General features: G+C 47.5%; 1 protein-coding gene across 1 annotated transcript in view; it reads right to left on the bottom strand.

Annotated features, from left to right (window-relative positions):
- PRKCG (protein kinase C gamma) overlaps window positions 1-19,211 on the bottom strand; it is a 1,238,195-nt gene that overhangs the window by 83,374 nt on the left and 1,135,610 nt on the right. The window contains exon 11 of the mRNA XM_086928695.1: window positions 18,981-19,154. Within this exon, the coding sequence (XP_086784821.1) occupies window positions 18,981-19,154 (174 nt within the window). The remainder of the gene's footprint in view (window positions 1-18,980; window positions 19,155-19,211) is intronic.

Here is a 19,211-nt window from a genome sequence, read left to right as displayed (position 1 = left end):
TATTTAACTCTCTGTTTGCTTCAAATTGGTAGACAGTGCACAATCTTCCTTGCTCATTTGGCTATGTGTACACCATCTTTTGTTTCAATCCTTTTCAGGAGCTTTTCATATAATTCATTACCTGAACCGGCTCTTCAATGAACATATAATCAACACAGCCATGTCATTTTAATCTCTATGATGTGGTGTATCAATGGTCAATTGCTGGCAGCAATATTTAGCTGAACATCGCTTAACAAAGTGTTAACATATAACACAGCAACAACAAGACAGAGAATACAAAAGAATGTTACAAAGTGAGCTGTATTACACATTACATTCTGTATGCTACTGTCATGGCAGGCTATTGTGTACCTAACAATTTGTCATGCAACATATTTTGTGAAAGGATACTTTGATTTGTATCCTATTTTTGATATGTGATGTGAATTTATGTTATATTGCTATACTATTATCTGTTAAACTTACCATGCAATATGCAATGTTGTTACATTATTGTGTGTCGGGTTTGGTCTGGTGCTCTGTGGTTGTATTACATTTGTTGCTGTTGTACTGTTTAGGTTATGTTGGTGGAATGCATCTTCACATATGGTGTTTATTACAGTGTCTTAGAGGGTCCTCCCTAAACTGCTTGGTCTTTAATATATTTGCAGTTTCTCTGACCCAGCTGACAAAACATTATCTGATGAACCTCCCACTTGTTTAATTGTGATATACTGATCCGTTTCACATCTGAAATGGAAGTAGTCCATACATAAGCACACTCAAGTAATAAAACATTACTCAAATGAAGATGGAAGGGGGGCAAGAGCCCATACATGATGTTCTTCAGTGAATTGGGTCCAATATCACCTCTTTTCTGGGCAAAGTGCTCCACTGTATGAAGAAACACTTAAAATATTTGACCTAGTCTAGGTCCCTGGTGTTAGATAGAAGATTAGTCAATATACCACCCATTGCCTGGCCACCGAGTCTAAGTGTACCGCCCCACTCCTCCTTGGATGAAAGGAATATGGATATCATCTTTGATTCTGAGATAGACTTCAGGTTCCAGGTCAATGCATTAGTCATGGACAACAACCTAAAGCCTTACCTACTCTGGGAAATCCATGAACTCCTCCAATTCTCAAATCGGCTACAGCTAGATAGAGCTCAGATGTTGGCCAATTTAGACTATTGCAACATCGGATACCGATTTCTCCCTAAGAAGCTCTAAGCAAGTTGCAAGGACTGTAAAACCAGTCTGACAAGTTAGGTGTAAACCTGAGGAGGTGTGACCAGATAAGGACAGACTTGAAGGCGTTATTGTGTGATCTAGAGGTGAGCATGAAGTTCAAAGTTCTTATAGTTGTTCACAAGATCCCTTGTGGCAAAGGCTTAAGAACCCTCTGTTTAATGACAGCCCACTTATTGCCCAATCACCATTCAAACAGATCAAGTATGAAGTAGGGACATTAAAACCTCAGGGTCCAAAATTGTAGAAGATACTTGTCTAGAGCTTACTATCTTCACTTCTACACAACCATCCTGATTTCTTCATAAAAAATATCCGAATGTGGACAACCCATTGCTGCATCATAATGTACAGTCTCTCACACAATGCACCACGAAGTAACCATAAGGTGATGCTCTATAAAGCCTCCTAATGAATAAATACGAGTTACATTGTTCTACGCCTCTGTTGTTGCTATGTTTGTATTTCTTCTGTCCTAGAGGTTTAAGCCGCATTGTGCATTAGCTGGCGTGTTTTCTTGCTTTACTCGCTGTGACTATACGTCAGGCTACTGTTTTCCTTTGGTATGTTCTCTGCCACGTGGTGTTCAGATATACTAGGAAACGCTTGACTCACATTAAATTCCCCAATGACTAATTAACTGCTAATGACTTTTGTTAACTATCTGCTTTGGCTGCAGTTGGACTGTCAGGCTTGAAAGGAGAAACACATTCAGCTGATGTGAAAAAAAACATTAAGGAAACGCAATTCCACTTCGAATGCAGAAAACGTATCTTGAGTCTCTCTGAATGTATTTGGTCAGTCTGCTGCTGCTGCATTGCACACATGATAAAAGATAGTGGCAGTTGCTATGTGATTGGGTGTACCTGGGGGTCTCATTACATAAACTGGGAATATATTTTTACACTAAGAACATGAAATTATGTGCTGCACCATTATTGCCCAGTTTTGTGGGCCTGAATGAGCAGGCCGCTTGCACAGTGGACATCATTTACCTTACGGTTATACGCTGAGGGAAGCCATTGTGGAGCAGGGCATTACTAGAAAGCAGTGAGCATGCGCAGAGCCCTCCTGGACAGGTTAACTGCTCTCCCCCACGCAGCTCGGTCCTTAAGGAACTGCCCCCAGCGCCTTCTGGACTCCCAGGTAGGTGATCGGGGCCCTGCTCCTCCCACAGGCTCCGGCCTGCGTCTCATCCCTGGTGGTTCAGTGGAAGAGTCTGCTCTTCTCCTGGTCTGCTCTCTCAGCCTTTTTCTGTTGCTGTTTCCTGTCTTCTTTCTGCTTCGTCTTTCTGTCTTTGCCTATTTTCTCTGTTCTCCTCTCTCCTTCCTTTTCCATCCTTCCCACCGCTGCTGCTCCCGTGGCCCCTCTCTCCCAGCGTGTTCCCGCTCCCACCTCCTAGCTGCTCTCCATCCCCTTGACCCCTACATTATGGCGGCCACTGCGCAATAAGGCGATCAAGACCTCTGACCTCCTGGTCAGGGTAACTGCTCTTCTCTCGCGCAGCTCCGTCCTTAAGGCACTGCCCCCAGCGCCTTCTGGACACCCAGCATGGTGGTTGAGGCCATCCTCCACCCACAGGCTCCTGCCTGTGCCTCATCACTGGTGGTCCAGTGGAAGAGCCTGCTCTTTCGGAGGTGTGATCTGTCATCCTTTTCCTGTCTTTTTTCTGTTGCTGTGTCCTGTCTTTTGTCTGCTTCGTTTTTCTGTCTATGCCTTTTTGCCTATTTTCTCTGTTTTCCCCTGTCTTTCCTTTTCCCTCCCTCCGGCCGCTGCTGCCCCTGCGGCCCCTCCCCCCAGCTTGTTCCCGCTCCCGCCTCCCAGCTGCTCACCCTCCCTATGACTCCTACTTAATGGAGGCCGCTGATGTGCCAAAGGCAAGCCCGTACGCGACCAGCACCAGGGACCCTGGTCCCCCGGCCACCTGCCGTTTTGACCCCATCACTCTCCACGCGGGGAACAACCTTTACAACGCAATACCTTTACAACAAAACTTTTATAACGCAACATCCATTACAACGCATGCCATTACAACGCAACCATTACAACGCATGTCACTACAACGCATACCACCACAACACATGTCATTACAACGCAGTCATTATAACGCATACCATTACAACGCATAGTTACACTATCCAACACTTACCCTACTGTTGCACCCCCTGGAGTTAGAATAGTAATTTTTACCCCTACACTATCCAACACTTACCCTACTGTTGCACCCCCTGGAGTTAGAATAGTAATTTTTACCCCTACACTATCCAACACTTACCCTACTGTTGCAATCCCTGGAGTTAGAACAGTAAATTTTACCCCTACACTATCCAATACTTACCAAACAGGTATGCGTTGTAATGGTATGCGTTGTAAAGGTAGTATGCGTTGTAATGGAATGCGTTGTAAAGGTAGTTTTAAAAGATGCGTTGTAAAGGTGTGCGTTGTAATGGAATGCGCTGTAAAGGATGTTGTGGTGTAAAAAATGCGTTGTAAAGGTATGCGTTGTAAAAGTATGCGTTTTAACGTCATACATCCCTCTCCACGCACTCAACCCTGGATGCAACAACAACTGCCAGCTCAGGACGCTAAGCAACTCCCAAAGCATGCTCTCCTGCCGACACTGCCACCCCACCTACGCCCCACCTTCACCCACCTCCGGCCCCAGACAGCCACCCCAAACCCACCAGATGCCAGAGCGCACAAACCGCTGAGCTGCATCCTCCTCAACGTGCGCTCCCTGCATAGACACTCAGTAGAAGTTTGTGACCTCCTCAAAACACATTGTCACAACGTCACCTTCCTCACCGAGACATGGACCAACGTCAGCTCCGCTCCCAACATCCCAACTGCCATCCCCGATGGAAAGACCGTGTCTACCACCCTGGAGGAGACCTCACCATCATTCACAAAAGCTCCCTCCGACTGACAACCACCAACTCAGCCGACGCCTCACCCCCCATGCAACACATTAGCTTCCAAATCAAGCTGAACCCCAGAACAGCACTCTGAGGAACACTCGCCTACTGACCCCGCTCCTCATTCACTGGCACCATCGCAGACATCGCTCCCCACGGCTTCACCTCCATGGACTACGTAGTGCTTGGAGACCTGAACTTCCACCTAGACAACCTCAGCAACCCCAACACCACCGCTCTCTTTGAGAATTTTGCCAACATTGGACTGAAACAGCTCATCTCCACCCCCACCCACACGGCAGGACACCCTCTCGACCCCATCTTCGCCAGAGGAAACAACATTTGCTTCAGTCACACCACAGAACCTCTCTGGCTGGACCTCCACTGTGTCCATTTCTTCTTCTCGAAACCCACTGCACACAAGCGCACGCCATTCCTCCCACCAAAGAACACCTCACCTCTGCCCTCAGTCACACTCCTCCACCCTTTCACAGCAGAAGCCAACACTGCAGTAAACAACCTTCACCATTGGATCTCCAACTACTCCAACACGCTTGTCTCCCTCCAGAACTCTGACAGACAACACAACATAAAATCCACCTGGTTAAACACGAACCTCCAAGATTCCAAGTGCAAGAGAAAGCATGGAGAAACAGCAAAACCTCAGAAGAACGCCTATGGGGCCACCAACACGACACACCACCAACTCATCAGATCAACAAAGAGACACTTAATTCGGTACAGAATCCGGGACAACAAGAATGATAAACAGATCAACGCACTTAAAGACTTTCTAACAGATCTAAATCTCACTCAAACCTGCACACATCCAACGCACATGAAAGGGGCTACCTTAGATTGGGTAATATCAAGGATTAAAGATGTCACAATCCAATCAATTGTCCCTTGTGATTGGTCTGATCATTATGCCATAACCTTCCTGATACCCTCAATGAAAAAGAGCAAAACAACACAGCCAGTCAAACTGAAAAAATGGTCTAGAGACATCAAAGATCCTAATATTGAGATACTTGTAGCAAGATGCTAGAAGGGACTAAATCCACCTAACAATTTAGTGAATGCTAACGAACTCACTGAGCACTACACTAAAACATAAACTGAGATCAGCAGCAAGGAAATGGAGACAGCAACCATCATCCCCACAGCTTAAAACACTCAGAAAGATCAGAAACGAATACAACAAAAAAGTACTTAACTCCAAGAAATAATTCTTTAGATCGGAACTAGACAGCGACAAAAACAGACCGCGGAAACTATCCGAATTATTAAAGCAACAGTCAAATAAGCAGGCCCAATACGCACAAGAAACTACTAAAACTCATCTAAGCTGCGAAGAATTTTCTACATTCTTCACGGGCAAGGCCAACAAGCTAGAAAAAGAGCTCAGGATGGCAGCTGACAACCTTAATAATCAATTACCTAAACAAAACAAGGAATTCTTGACAAACAATCATGATAGATTCAAAAACAATGCACAATGGGCTACTTTTAAGCTATATGACCAGAATACCATTGACAAAACTCTTTCGGATATCAAACCTAACAACCACTACAATGATCCCCTCCCCTTTAAATGCCGAAAAAGAATCAATCACATTGTCATTCCTGTATGGACAAAAATAATAAATGCCTCACTTTCGCAAGGAATTCTACTAGACAGCCTAAAAACAGGTCAAGTCCTCCCCATCATCAAAAAACCTACAGCGGACACAGCAGAGCCAAATACCTTTCGTCCAGTAACCAATGTTCCTGTACTTGCCAAACGAATAGAGAAATGTGTACAAAACAACTGAGCGACCACATCGCCAATTTCAAGCTGCTGGACGACTGCCAACCCGGATTTAGACCTGGTCATAGTACGGATTCAGCAATCCTACACATAGTAGATGATGCACTGCAGGCCCTGGACCACAATCAAACTTGCCTAATAGTACTTCTGGACATATCGTCTGCCTTTGACACAGTAAACCATGAAAAATTGCTAGCCAGGCTCGAGATGGGATGGGTCTATCTGGAATTGTTCTGAAATTTTTTAAATCCTTCCTCCAGAACAGAACTCAAAGATTCCTGGTCAACCAGACGCTCTCCCCGTCATGCCCAAACTCAATTGGAGTCCCTCAAGGATCAACACTATCCCCATCACTATTCAACTTATATGTCGAACCCCTCACCGAAATTCTCTGAGACGCATGCATGTCTTTTCACATGTACGCTGATGACACCCAGATTTCCATCAAGATATCATCACTGGAAGACATAAAGAAAATGAATGAGGCCTTAAAAATATAATTACACTGGCTAACTAGTAATCATCTGAACCTAAACGCACAAAAAACGAAATTCCTATTAATATCACCACCGAATAAACCCACAGAAGTGAAAGAATGGACCAAACCGATCATAGCACTAAACTGCACCCCGACTCTAGTAGAATTCGCAAAATCTTTGGGTATCTCGCTTGATAAGAACCTAGACATGAAAACACACATCAAATCAATGACAAAAAGTGCCCGGTTTCACATGAACTATATTAGAAAATTGAAACCTCTCATCTCTACGGCAGACCTCAAACTAGCAGTACAGTCACTAAATTGAATATGGATGTACAACTCTAGCAGGTCTCCCAAAAATCTCAACAGCCCCTCTAAAAGCATGTCTAAATGTGGCAGCAAGACTCATTACTGGTTCCAGAAAATACGACCATATCTCCCCTCACCTGAAAGCATTAAACTGGTTACCATACGAAGCCAGAATTCAATTTAAAATGGCATGCACTACACACAAAGCACTCCACCACAGAACTCCAAGGCACCTCGCTCAGAAAATTGAGCTGTCAGGGGGAAGCAGACCAGCCAGGAACGCCAGAGATATGCTGCTGAAACCACCCATCTTTCGGAAGCAGAAGACATATGACAGAGCTTTCTCCCAAGCAGCCCCCAGAATCTGGAACTCACTCCCTCCAAGCATTAGAAAAATTACAAACTAAGCAACATTCAAAAAGGAAGCGAAGAGCTTCCTAATGAGAAAGTTCCTTCCATAGGGCCATATGACTCTTTAATCATTAAGACTAATTCCCAAACGTCAATCACTACCCGCTCATGTTGTAGACTCCACAGAAAGCACTCCAGAATCATGTGCTAAGAAATAATATTACGTTTACTAAAACGAATAAGAATGACATACACAGGAATATTATATATAGTAATGATGCTGTGTTTGTTGAAAATCTTGTCATGTACAGGAATTTATAGAGTGATGCTACTTCGTTTATTTAAACTGGTAATAAAATCATGTACAGGAATTATATATAGTTATTCGCATTGTATCACAAATGTTCCAAATGTAACTGTTAAGCGCTCTGATACCCAAGGGTCAAGTCCGCGCTATATAAAACTCTATAAATAAAATATGAATAAATAAATAAAAAACTAAAGGAACTCTTCACCATCATACAAGAATTCACCAGCCCACGCAGTGAAAGCACTGATGTCCCTCCCTCATAAGACCTCTGCAACAAACTCTGCTTCTTCGCTCTATGACAACTTTGACGACCAGGACCACAGCAGCGACCCTAGACCCTCGACCAGCGACGCCACCCAGCTGACCCTCCTCACCTGGACCCCTGTCACCACAGAAGACACTGCAAAGACTATGAAAAGCATCCACTCCAAAGCACCCACTGACCCCTGCCCACCGCCATCGCACCAGAACTCCGACGGACAATCAACTGTGCCCTCAAAATAGCCACGTTCCAAGATGAGTGGAAGTGCACTGAAGTCAAACCCCTCCTCACAAAGCCCTCCACAGACCCGACTGACCTCCAGAACTACCAGTCCATCTCTCTTCTCCCCTTCGCCACCAAAGTCATCGAGAAAGTCATCAACACCCAGCTAACGCATTTCAGAGAAACCAAAACATCCTCGACTGATCTCAATTAGGATTCCATAGCAACCACAGCACAGAGACCACCTTAATGGCCACCACTGATGACATCCGCACACTCCTCAATCAAGGCCACACCGCAGCCCTCACACTACTAGACCTCTCAGCAGCCTTTGACAAAGTCTCCACCGTACACTAGCCCACAGGCTGCACAACGCCGGTATTCAGGGACCTGCCTTAGACTGGATTTGTTCTTTTTTCTCTGGCAGAACACAAAGAATAAGACTCCCACCCTTCCTCCCCGAACCCACTGAGATCAGATGCGGAGTACTCCAAGGATCCTCCATCAGTCACACGCTGTTCAACATCTACATGGCCCCCATTGCAACCATTGCCATAAAACACAGACTCAACATAGTATCTTACGCTGACGACACCTAACTCATCCTCTCTCTCACCAAGGAACCCTATATCACCAGGCACAGTTTCCAGGAACGAATGAAGGATGTTGCAGCTGCTCATAGAAAACGGAAGTCCTCCTCCTCGGACCCGCCCCCTCCACATGGGACAACACCTGGTGGCCCACGCCCTCGGCAACCCTCCCACCGCACGAACCACGCCCGCAACTTCAACATCATACTCGACTTCTCACTCACCAGGAACAGCCAGATCAACGCTGTGTCCTCCACATGCTTCAACACCCTCCTCATACACCGCAAGACCTTCAAATGGATCCCCCTGACTCCAGGAAGACCGTCACCCATGCACTCATCACCAGCAGGCTGGACTAGAGAAACACGTGCTAAGCCGGAATCAACAAACTCCTTTGAAAACTCCAGACCGTCCAGAATGCCGCAGCCAGACTCGCCCTCGGCATCCATGACATGACCACATCACCCAGCACCTCTGCGACCTCCACTGGCTCCCCATCATGAACAGAATACCTTCAAACTGCTCACACACACATACAAAGACCTCCATAACACTGGACCCCAATACCTCAATGAAATAATATCCTTCCATGCCCCCAAGAAAAACCTCCACTCTGCCGACCTAGCCCGTGGCAAGGTCCCCCGCATCCACGGAGCCAAAATAGGGGGCAGATCCTTCTCCTACATCGTGACCAAGACCTGGGAAGAACTCCCCCTCAACATATGACAAAGCCCTATACTGCAAATATTCAGAAAAGACCTCAAGACCTGGCTTTTCGGATGACCTCAGAGCTGCCCGAACCCCCCCAGCTCCTTGAGACCCTCATGAGTGAGTAGTGCACTCTATAAATCCCTGATTGAATGATTGATTGCAACACTCTCATTTCATAAGAAGAGAGTTAGTGGCCTCTTGAGAGGAATGCAATCCACCACTGCAGAAGACTGCTTGCTACACCCGCCTGTAGTTATTCACCCGGCCGCTACCATACAATGTTACAGGCAATCATCCCAAGGGCCAGACGCGGCCCGAGGGCTTAAATAAAGGGGGTTAGAGCACGTCATGGCCAGTAAAGCATTCCCTGGTGTCAGCCTTTAGGACGACCCCATGTAGATTTCCCCCAGTATGACATCCGCGATGAGGGCCCCCATTGCATGCTGTTGCTGCTTCCATGTCCCTGCTGCCCGTCTGAACCTGACCCAAAAGCGCTGCTGTGGGCTGCATGAAGCGCGCGTTCCACCGTCAGCTGTGGTGCTCGCCCAAGTATTGATGAGGCCTAGATGAGATGCCTGGAGCGGAGACTGGGCACTTTGAGGCTTGCAGCACCGCCCGCTGCGTGGTAGGCATCTGTCTGCAAGTGTGGCCACTATCCACTCCCACTACCAGGCAACTCCCTGCAGCAGTCCCTGGACCACGTAGTGGATCTCCAGGTCGGGAGCCGGTGTCAGCGACCGCCCCGCAGATAAGTGCTCCCTTCAGATAGCCATGTGGCGTGCAATCGGCAGTCCGTGAGTGGGGCTCGGAATGTTGAAGAAGACCCCTAAGGTGCTGTCCTGGTGGGAAGGAGTTGGCTGCAATCCCCACACAAGACCAAGGAGCGATCCCAGGGACAGAATCTCAGACAGGACAAGCAATGCCTGGGTGCCCCCTCAGAGGCCTGATGAGAGTGTGACCTGGCAGGTGGTCCCTGCGTCTGAGTCCAGAATTTTGGACGACATTAGGGCGCTAGGTGTGAAGACACGCGGCGCAAAACACTGCATCTCGCAAGTAAGTCATCAGACAGCGTCAACACCCCAGGCCACACAGACTCAAAGTAAGTATGTCAGAGTGCCATGTAATCACCACCTGAAGCAGCTATACCATTGGCTCAGCAACAATGCTCACACCTCCCCTATCAATGCGCTCCCACTGTTCAGTCAACTGGCGGAAGGAGCAACGTCCGTGCCGCTGGGGCATCAGTGAATATGATGACTGCAACATTATTTTCGAACCACCATAGAGACTGATGGTGCTGTTAAGAGGTTGATTATGCTACACATGGGGGGATGAGTTATATAATCCCTTCAAGATCTTACCTAACACCGGAACGGACATGACTTTGATGTTGCCGTCAGGGCCCTTCACCCCTTCGGTGCTCTATATGGAATGGTTTCCATCATGAGCACCAGTGATCCTGTGCTCATGACGGAAACATTCCGTAATGAGGACAGGGGCACGAAATCCGGCTACAAACAGCAGAGGGATTTCCATTTTTTTGTTGGGCCTCGGGAGGTGGGGAAGAGCTTCCCCAACCTCCTGAAGCCCTTCACAGGTTTTCAGTCTAATGACGATTGTGCGCCGAGCACCGAAACACTTGGGAGAGGTATCGTTGGAAATGGAAAAATCTCCCCTTTTCAATGGTACCCCTCCCTAGTGGATCCCTGCTTGGGGATCCACCCACAAGACACCAGGGAGGGGGGAGCGGCCCCTTGGGCAAGAGCCTTTGCTCCCCCCATATTTTTGGGGCTAAATTCAGTCTTCAGGGATTTATTTTGTATGTAAACTAGGGGTGGAGGCTGCCCAATATGGGCACGCCAATGTCCCCACCCCCCAGCACAATTATGGTCTTTCTACCCTGCCCTGGGGGCAGATGGGGCAGTAGCCCCCAATCTGTCCCCCGGGGAGGCAGAAAGCCCACTAGACGACATTTAATTTAGGGGTTGGGGCTGCCCAAGACGGGCATGTTGATGTCCCCACCCCTCCCCCCACAAAAGAAAGCCCCCTAGTTGCCAGGGATTTTTTTATGTGCCAGGGGTGGGAACTGCCCAGAATGGGCATGCCAAAGCCCCCGCCCTGACCCCCCAAAGTAGGAATAAGACTTTCTGCCCCCGAGGAGGCAGATGGGGGCAATAGCCTCTAATTTGACCCCCAGGGAGCAGAAAGCCCACAACTCCCCAGGGATTTTTTTTAAATATATATATACATAGGGGTGGGGGCTGCCCAGAATGGGCATTCAAATACCCCCACCCAAAAGAAAAAAATCTACAGCCTCAGATGAGGGCAGTGGCCCCTAATCTGCTCCCCCGGAGGGGGGGGGCAGAAAGCACCCTATATGCCAGGGATTTGTTTTTATGCACCAGGGGTGGTGACCAAAGACCCCACCCTACCCCCCCCCAGTAAGAATTGGACTTTCTGCCCTCCCCAGGAGGCAGATAGGGCAATAGCAGAAAGTCTACTGGACCCCAAGGATTTTTTTTTATATATATGTAGGATTGGCGGCTGCCCACGAATGGGCATTTGAATACCCCCACCCAGAAGAAAATACGCTACAGTCTTTCTGCCCCTCCTGGAAGGCAGATGGGGAAATAGCCCTTTATCTGCTCCGGGGTGGCAAAAATCCCACTAGGCACCAGGGATTTTAATTTTTCCAAAGTTTGGGCGGGGGGTGCCCAGAATGGGCATACCAAAGCCCCGACCCCCTCCAAAAATGCCATAGTCTTTCTGGCGCCTCCCTCAGGAGGCAGATAGGGGCAGTAGCCCCTGATGTGCTCCCCGTGGGGGGGGGGCAGAGAGCCCACGAGGCGGCAGTAATTATGCTGGCTTTTTTATATGTAAGGGTGCGGGCTGCCCAGAATGGGCATCCCAATGTGTCCCCATCCACCCAAACAAAATAGTCATTCTTTCTGCCCCTCCTGGGGGCATATCAGGGCAATAACCCCCAATTTCCTCCTTCCCCAGGGCGGCAGAAAGCGCACTAGGCACAGGCACAGACTTTTTTACGGAATGTGTCTACTTCTGATATTGGGTCCTAGCGCAGCTAGCACCCAAGGAGACCTAACAAACCCACACATTTCTGAAAACTAGAGAACCGGGGCATTTCAGGGTGGTATGGCTTGAATGGATCTCCTAACATTTTCTTACCCAGAATCCCCTGCAAAGCTCACATTTAGCTGAAAAAAATCACTTTTTCCACTCATTTTTGTGTGGGAAAGTTGTGGCATCACTGGCTGATACAAATTTCCTACCACCCAGCGTTCTCCCAGGGCCCCCAATAAAAATGGTTCCTCACTCATGTGGGAGGCCCAAGTACCCGTGACAGGCAAGGGCCCAAAACATATTGAGGGGACATCCAAATTGCCTATCACAAAACGACCTGGTTTTGAAAGGGGGGTCAATTGGGTTTTCGGCCTCGTGCTTGGCGGCCAGCTAGGGAAACATACCAAACCCACACATTTCTGAAAACAAGACACCTGGGGAATTATATGGAGGTATGTCTTGTGTGGATCCCACAACATTATCTTACCCAGAATCATCTTCAATCCTCAAATTTAGCTGAAAAAAAATATTTTCCACACATTTTTATGTGGGAAAGTTGTGGCATCACTGGGCATACACAAATTTCCTACCACCCAGCGTTACCCCAGGGCTCCAGATAAACATGGAGCCTCACTCGTGTGGGATGCCCATGTACCCGTGACAGGCAAGGGCCTAATACGTATTGAGGTGACATCAAAATTGCCTATCACAAAACGTCCTGGTTTTGCAAGAGTGGTCACTTGGGTTTTTAGCTCAGTGCTGGGCGGTCAGCAAGGGAAACATATCAAACCCACACATTTCTGGAAAGTAGTCAACCTGAGGATTATAGGTAGGTATGGCTCGCATGGATCCTCCAATGTTTCCTTTCCCAGAATCCCCTACAAGCCTCAAATTTAGCTGAAAAAATAATTTTTCCACATAATTTTGTGTGGGAAAGTTGTGGCATCACTGGGCTGACACAAATTTCCTACCAGCCAGCATTCCCCCAGGTCTCCCGATAATAATGGTGCCCCACTCGTGTGGGAGGCCCAAGTACCCATGACAGGCAAGGGTCTAATACGTATTGAGGCGACATCAAAATTGCCTATTACAAAACATCCTGGTTTTGCAAGAGGGTTCACTTGGGTTTTTAGCCCCGTGCTTGGCGGCCAGCAAGGATAACATACCAAATCCACACATTTCTTTAAACTAGAAACCCCGGGGGATTATAGAGAGGTATGGCTTGCGTGGATCTCCCAACTTTTCTTACCCAGAATTCACTGCAAACCTCAAATTTATCTGAATAAATAACTTTTTCCACACATTTTTGTGTGGAAAAGTTGTGGCATCACCGGACTGACACAAATTTCCTACCACCCAGCATTTCCCCAGGTCTCCCGATGAAAATGGTGCCTCATTTATGTGGGAGGCCGAAGTACCCACGACAGGCAAGTGCCCAAAACGTATTGAGGCAACATCTAAATTGCCTATCACAAAATGACGTGGTTTTGCAACGGGGGGTCACCTGGCTTTTTGGTCCCATGCTTGGCGGTCATCAAGGGAAACATACCAAACCCACACATTTCTGAAAACTAGACACCCGGAGGATTAAAGGGCGGAATGGCTTGCATTAATCCTCCAATGTTTCCTTACCCAGAATCCCCTACAAGCCTCAAATTTAGCTGAAAAAAATATTTTTCCACATAATTTTGTGTGGGAAAGTTGTGGCATCACCGGGCTGAAACAAATTTCCTACCACCCAACATTCCCCCAGCTCTCCCGATAAAAATGGTGCCTCCCTCATGTGGGAGGCCCAAGTACCCTTGACAGGCAAGGGCCTAATTCGTATTGAGGCGACATCAAAATTGCCCATCACAAAACGTCCTGGTTTTGCAAGAGGGGTCACTTTGGTGTTTGGCTCCGTGCTTGGCGGCCAGCAAGGATAACATACCAAATCCACACTTTTGTGTAAACTAGAAACCCCAGGGAATTATATAGAGGTATGGCTTGCGTGGATCCCCCAACTTTTTGTTACCCAGAATCCCCTGCAAACCTCAAATTTAGCTGAATAAATCATCTTTTCCACACATTTTTGTGTGGAAAAGTTGTGGCATAAACGGACTGACACAAATTTCCTACCACCCAGCGTTTCCCCAGGTCTCCCAATAAAAAAGGTTGCCTCATTTATGTGGGAGGCCCAAGTACCAGTGACAGGCAAGTGTCCAAAACGTATTGAGGCGACATCAAAATTGCCTATCACAAAATGACCTGCTTTTGCAACGGGGGGGGGGGTCACCTGGCTTTTTGGCCCCATGCTTGGCGGTCAGCAAGGGAAATGTATCAAACCCACACATTTCTGGAAACTAGACACCCGGAGGATTATAGGGAGGTGTGGCTTGCATGGATCCTCCAATGTTTCCTTACACAGAATCCCCTAAAAGCCTCAAATTTAGCTGAAAAAATAATTTTCCACATAATTTTGTGTGGGAAAGTTGTGGCATCACTGGGCTGACACAAATTTTCTACCAGCCAGCATTCCCCCGGGTCTCCCGATAATAATGGTGGCTCACTAGTGTGGGAGGCCCAAGTACCCATGACAGGCAAGGGCCTAATATGTATTGAGGCGACATCAAAATTGCCAATCACAAAACGTCCTGGTTTTGCAAGAGGGGTCACTTGGGTTTTTAGCTGCGTGCTTGGCGGCCAGCAAGGATAACATACCAAATCCACACATTTCTTTAAACTAGAAACCCCGGGGGATTATAGAGAGGTATGGCTTGCGTGGATCCCCTAACTTTTCTTACTCAGAATCCCCTGCAAACCTCAAATTTAGCTGAATAAATACGTTTTTCCAGACATTTTTGTGTGGAAAAGTTGTGGCATCACCGGACTGACACAAATTTCCTACCACCCAGCATTTCCCCAGGTCTCCCGATAAAAAAGGTGCCTCATTTACGTAGAAGGCCCAAGTACTCACGACAGGCAAGTGCCGAAAACGTATTGAGGCAACATCTAAATTGCCTATCACGAAATGACCTGGTTTTGCAACGGGGGTCACTTGGCTTTTTGGCCCCATGCTTGGCAGTCAGCTAGGGAAACATACCAAACCCACACATTTCTGAAAACTAGACACCCGAAGGATTATAGGGAGGAATGGCTTGCATGGATCCTCCAATGTTTCCTTACCCAGAATCCCCTACAAGCCTCAAATTTAGCAGAAAAAAGAATTTTTCCACATAATTTTGTGTGGGAAAGTTGTGTCATTACCGGGCTGAAACAAATTTCCTACCACCCAGCATTCCCCCAGGTCTCCCGATAAAAATGGTGCCTCACTCATGTCGGAGGCCCAAGTACCCATGACAGGCAAGTGCCCAAAACGTATTGAGGCGACATCAAAATTGCCTATCACAAAACAACCTGGGTTTGCAAGGGGGGGTCACCTAGGTTTTAGCCCCGTGCTCGGATGCCAGCTAGGGAAACCTACCAAACCCACACATTTCTTAAAAGGCTAGACACCCGGGGATTCCAGGGAGGTATGGCTTGCATGGATCCCCCTACTTTTTCTTACACAGAATCCCCTGCAAACCTCGAATTTAGCTGAAAAAATTAGTTTTTCCACACATATTTGTGTGGGAAAGTTGTGGCATTACCAGGCTGACACAAATTTCCTACCACCCAGCGTTCCCCAAGGTCTCCTGATACAAATGGTGCCTCACTCGTGCGGGAGACCCAAGTACCTGCGACAGGCAAGGGCCCAAAAAGTATTGAGGTGACATCAAAATTGCCTATCACAAAACAACCTGGTTTTGCAAGATGGTCAGCTAGGGAAACCGACCAAACCCACACATTTCGGAAAACGTACACCCTCGGGATTCCAAGGAGGTATGGCTTGCAAGAATTCCCCAACGTTTTCTTACCCAGAATCCCCAGGAAACTTCAAATTTAGCTGAAAAAAACTATTTGCCACACATTTTTGTGTTGGAAAGTTGTGGCATCGCCAGACTGACACAAATTTCCTACCACCCAGCGTTCCCCAAGGTCTCCCGATAAAAATGGGGCTCACTCATGCGGGAGGCCTAAATACATGTGACAGTCAAGGGCCCAAAACGTATTAAGGCGACATCAAAATTGCCTGTCATAAAATGTTTTGGGCCCTTGCCTGTCGCGGGTACTAGGGCATCCGACACGAGTGAGGCACCATTGACCAGTGACCTCATGATGCGGAGGTCTGGATGTGATGTATTACCGGCCGGGCCATTGTGGAAACCATCAGTTGTGGATGTGTTGTCCAAGAAAGAAGGAGGCACATAATGAAAAAGCAAGCTGCTGAAGGAGAGTGGCCAAAGCGAGCATCAGCATGTTAGACAGAGTGGTTATCAAAGATCTCCACCCTGATTGCACATACTGCGTCCCCTTTTAGAAAGAGACATGGGAGGTTGTCAGAGTTTGGGGCACCACTGTAACCACTGTGAGAGCAAATATGGAAGTCTAGAGAAATGTTTCAAGTTTCAAGAAAAAGGCTGAAATGGGAGCAGGAGCAGTCAAAGAATTCGGGGGGGGGATTTGGAAGTCAGTGCTCCAGACGTTGATCCGGCGAACAGGAGTGAAGGTACCCATACAGCAGGCACTAGAGGTGACACTGAAGATGTGGGGCCTCATTTATGAGAAATGATGCATCGCTGCGTGAAAGCAGTGATGCGTCACTTCTCAGTGCGCACTCCTTGCGGCATACATGATGCGTCATATTTATTGTATGATGCATCATGTCGCAAGGAGTTACAGATACGTCAGTATTTCTGACGTATCTGTAAGCACAAAAGTGAAGCATTGCTGGAATGTGTCACAAAAGTGACGCAACTCCAGCAATGCGCCCTTTCACATGGGGGAAGCCCCATGTGGAAGGGCCTGCGTCAGTCTTACGCCTGCTGAGAGGCAGGCGCAAGATTTTGACGCGAAGGCGCCCTAGAAGTGACGCAGTGAAATCTTATAGATTTAACTGCGTCACTTCTACAAGGCTTTTTACGGGGGAATGCCCCCCTGCATACATTATACCTGACGCAGGTATAATGTAGCGCAGGGGTTTACAAAGTGACGCATCTACTTAGATGCGTCACTTTGTAAATAGTGCGCAACAGGAGGCATGTTTTACGCCGCCAATGTGTCACAAAAAGTGACGCATTGGCAGCGCAAAACTGAAGCAAGGCCTCATTTATGAGAAATGATGCATCGCTGCATGAAAGCAGCGATGCGTCACTTCTCAGTGCGCACTCCTTGCGACATACCTGATGCATCATATTTAATGTATGATGCATCATGTCGCAAGGAGTTACAGAATTGTCAGTATTTCTGACGTATCTATAAGCGCAAAAGTGACGCATTGCTGGAGTGTGTCACAAAAGTGACGCAACTCCAGCAAAGCGTCCTTTGCCCCATGTGAAAGGGCATGCATCAGTCTTACGCCTACTGTGAGGCAGGTGCAAGATTTTGACGAAACAGGGTCCTAGAAGTGACGCAGTGAAATCTAATAGATTTCACTGCGTCACTTCTACGAGGCATTTTGCAGGGGAACGCCCCCCCCTGCATACATTATACCTGACACAGGTATAATGTAGCGCAGGGGTTTACAAAGTGACACATCTGCTTAGATGCATCACTTTGTAAATAGTGTGCAACAGGAGACATGTTTTATGCCACCGGTGCGTCACAAAAAGTGACGCATCGGAAGCACAAAACTGACACAAGTCTTCATAAATAAGGCCTATGGTCTGTTTGCTGACCCTGCGGTCTGAAGCGAATCTGTTAAGTCATCCCTACTGGTTGAGATCCAACTGTCAGCTCAGCCAGAGTCTGAGAGACTTTATCTGCTGATTACCGAGCAATATGATGTACTGCATTGTGTGTTGTTCTCTTTTGATTAAAAACAAACTGTTATTTAAAGTTATAAGGTATGTAGTGAGCCACCCAGCCACTACCATACATTGTTAAAGACAATCATCCAGAGGGCCGGGCACGGTCCTTGGGCATAAATAAAGGTGCTCTTACGGCTCGTGATTAGAGCACATTGCGACCCGTAACAGTGTCCAGCGTAGTCTTTGGTGCCAACCTGATGTCCTCCTTCAGGCCGACCCCCAGAAGGTTTTCCCCCAGTATTACACCGCTATCTTAGATCAACAGTTAATTATACTGCAGACATGCAAGATATAACATAAAGTGTATTTGTAAAGCGCACTTATCACCCAAGGGTCTCATGGTGCTCAATAACTGATGTTTATTGTTACCCAACTCAATGGTACTCAGAAGGATGAAAGGGTGAGTGGACCCACTGGGATTTGAACTTGTGACCATCAGGTCGAACACAGACTTCTGCAGTGGATGCATTAGTCCACTAAGCCACCAGACCCGGCTGGTGTCTTATTGAGCCACTGAGCCATGCCCATGCTCCAGTGCAATGCTTCAACAAAAAGATTTAGCCATCATAAAAGCCAGGAGACTTTCCTAGACTAGGCCAAAGGGTCTCTCACAGTAAAGAGGCCCTTTACCATTCCTCGCATCAGAATCCGAATACGGCCCTGAGCCCTTGCATCTTTTCCACCCGCCTGTTCTCTTTCATGTATGCTGTAGTCTGTTGTTTAGTTCCATGAAGTAACAATACCATATATTACACACAAACACAAACATGGAAGTGCTGCATTGTAAGAGGTTAGACAGTTACTGATTGTACTCACCGAGGTCTGAAAGGTGGAGTGTAGCTGGGTCAGGAAGTGAGGACGATCAGTCAAGGCCAGGACCCTTTTCTCCACCATGGTGCACTCAACATCGTCATCCTGTATGATGACGTCTTTCTTCAGGATCTTAACGGCGTAAAGTTCATCAGAGCCCCTGCGTTCCGCCAGCATCACCTGGGCAAGAAGGTAAAATACAATGAGAGGTTAGGGATCCATGGGCCCCCAAAGGTT

The sequence above is a fragment of the Lissotriton vulgaris genome, chromosome 7 (genome assembly GCF_964263255.1).
Source record: "Lissotriton vulgaris chromosome 7, aLisVul1.2, whole genome shotgun sequence".
In the NCBI taxonomy this organism is placed as follows: Eukaryota; Metazoa; Chordata; class Amphibia; order Caudata; family Salamandridae; genus Lissotriton; species Lissotriton vulgaris.
Note: the sequence above shows the minus strand (reverse complement) of the source record. Positions and strands in the feature narration are given on the sequence as shown.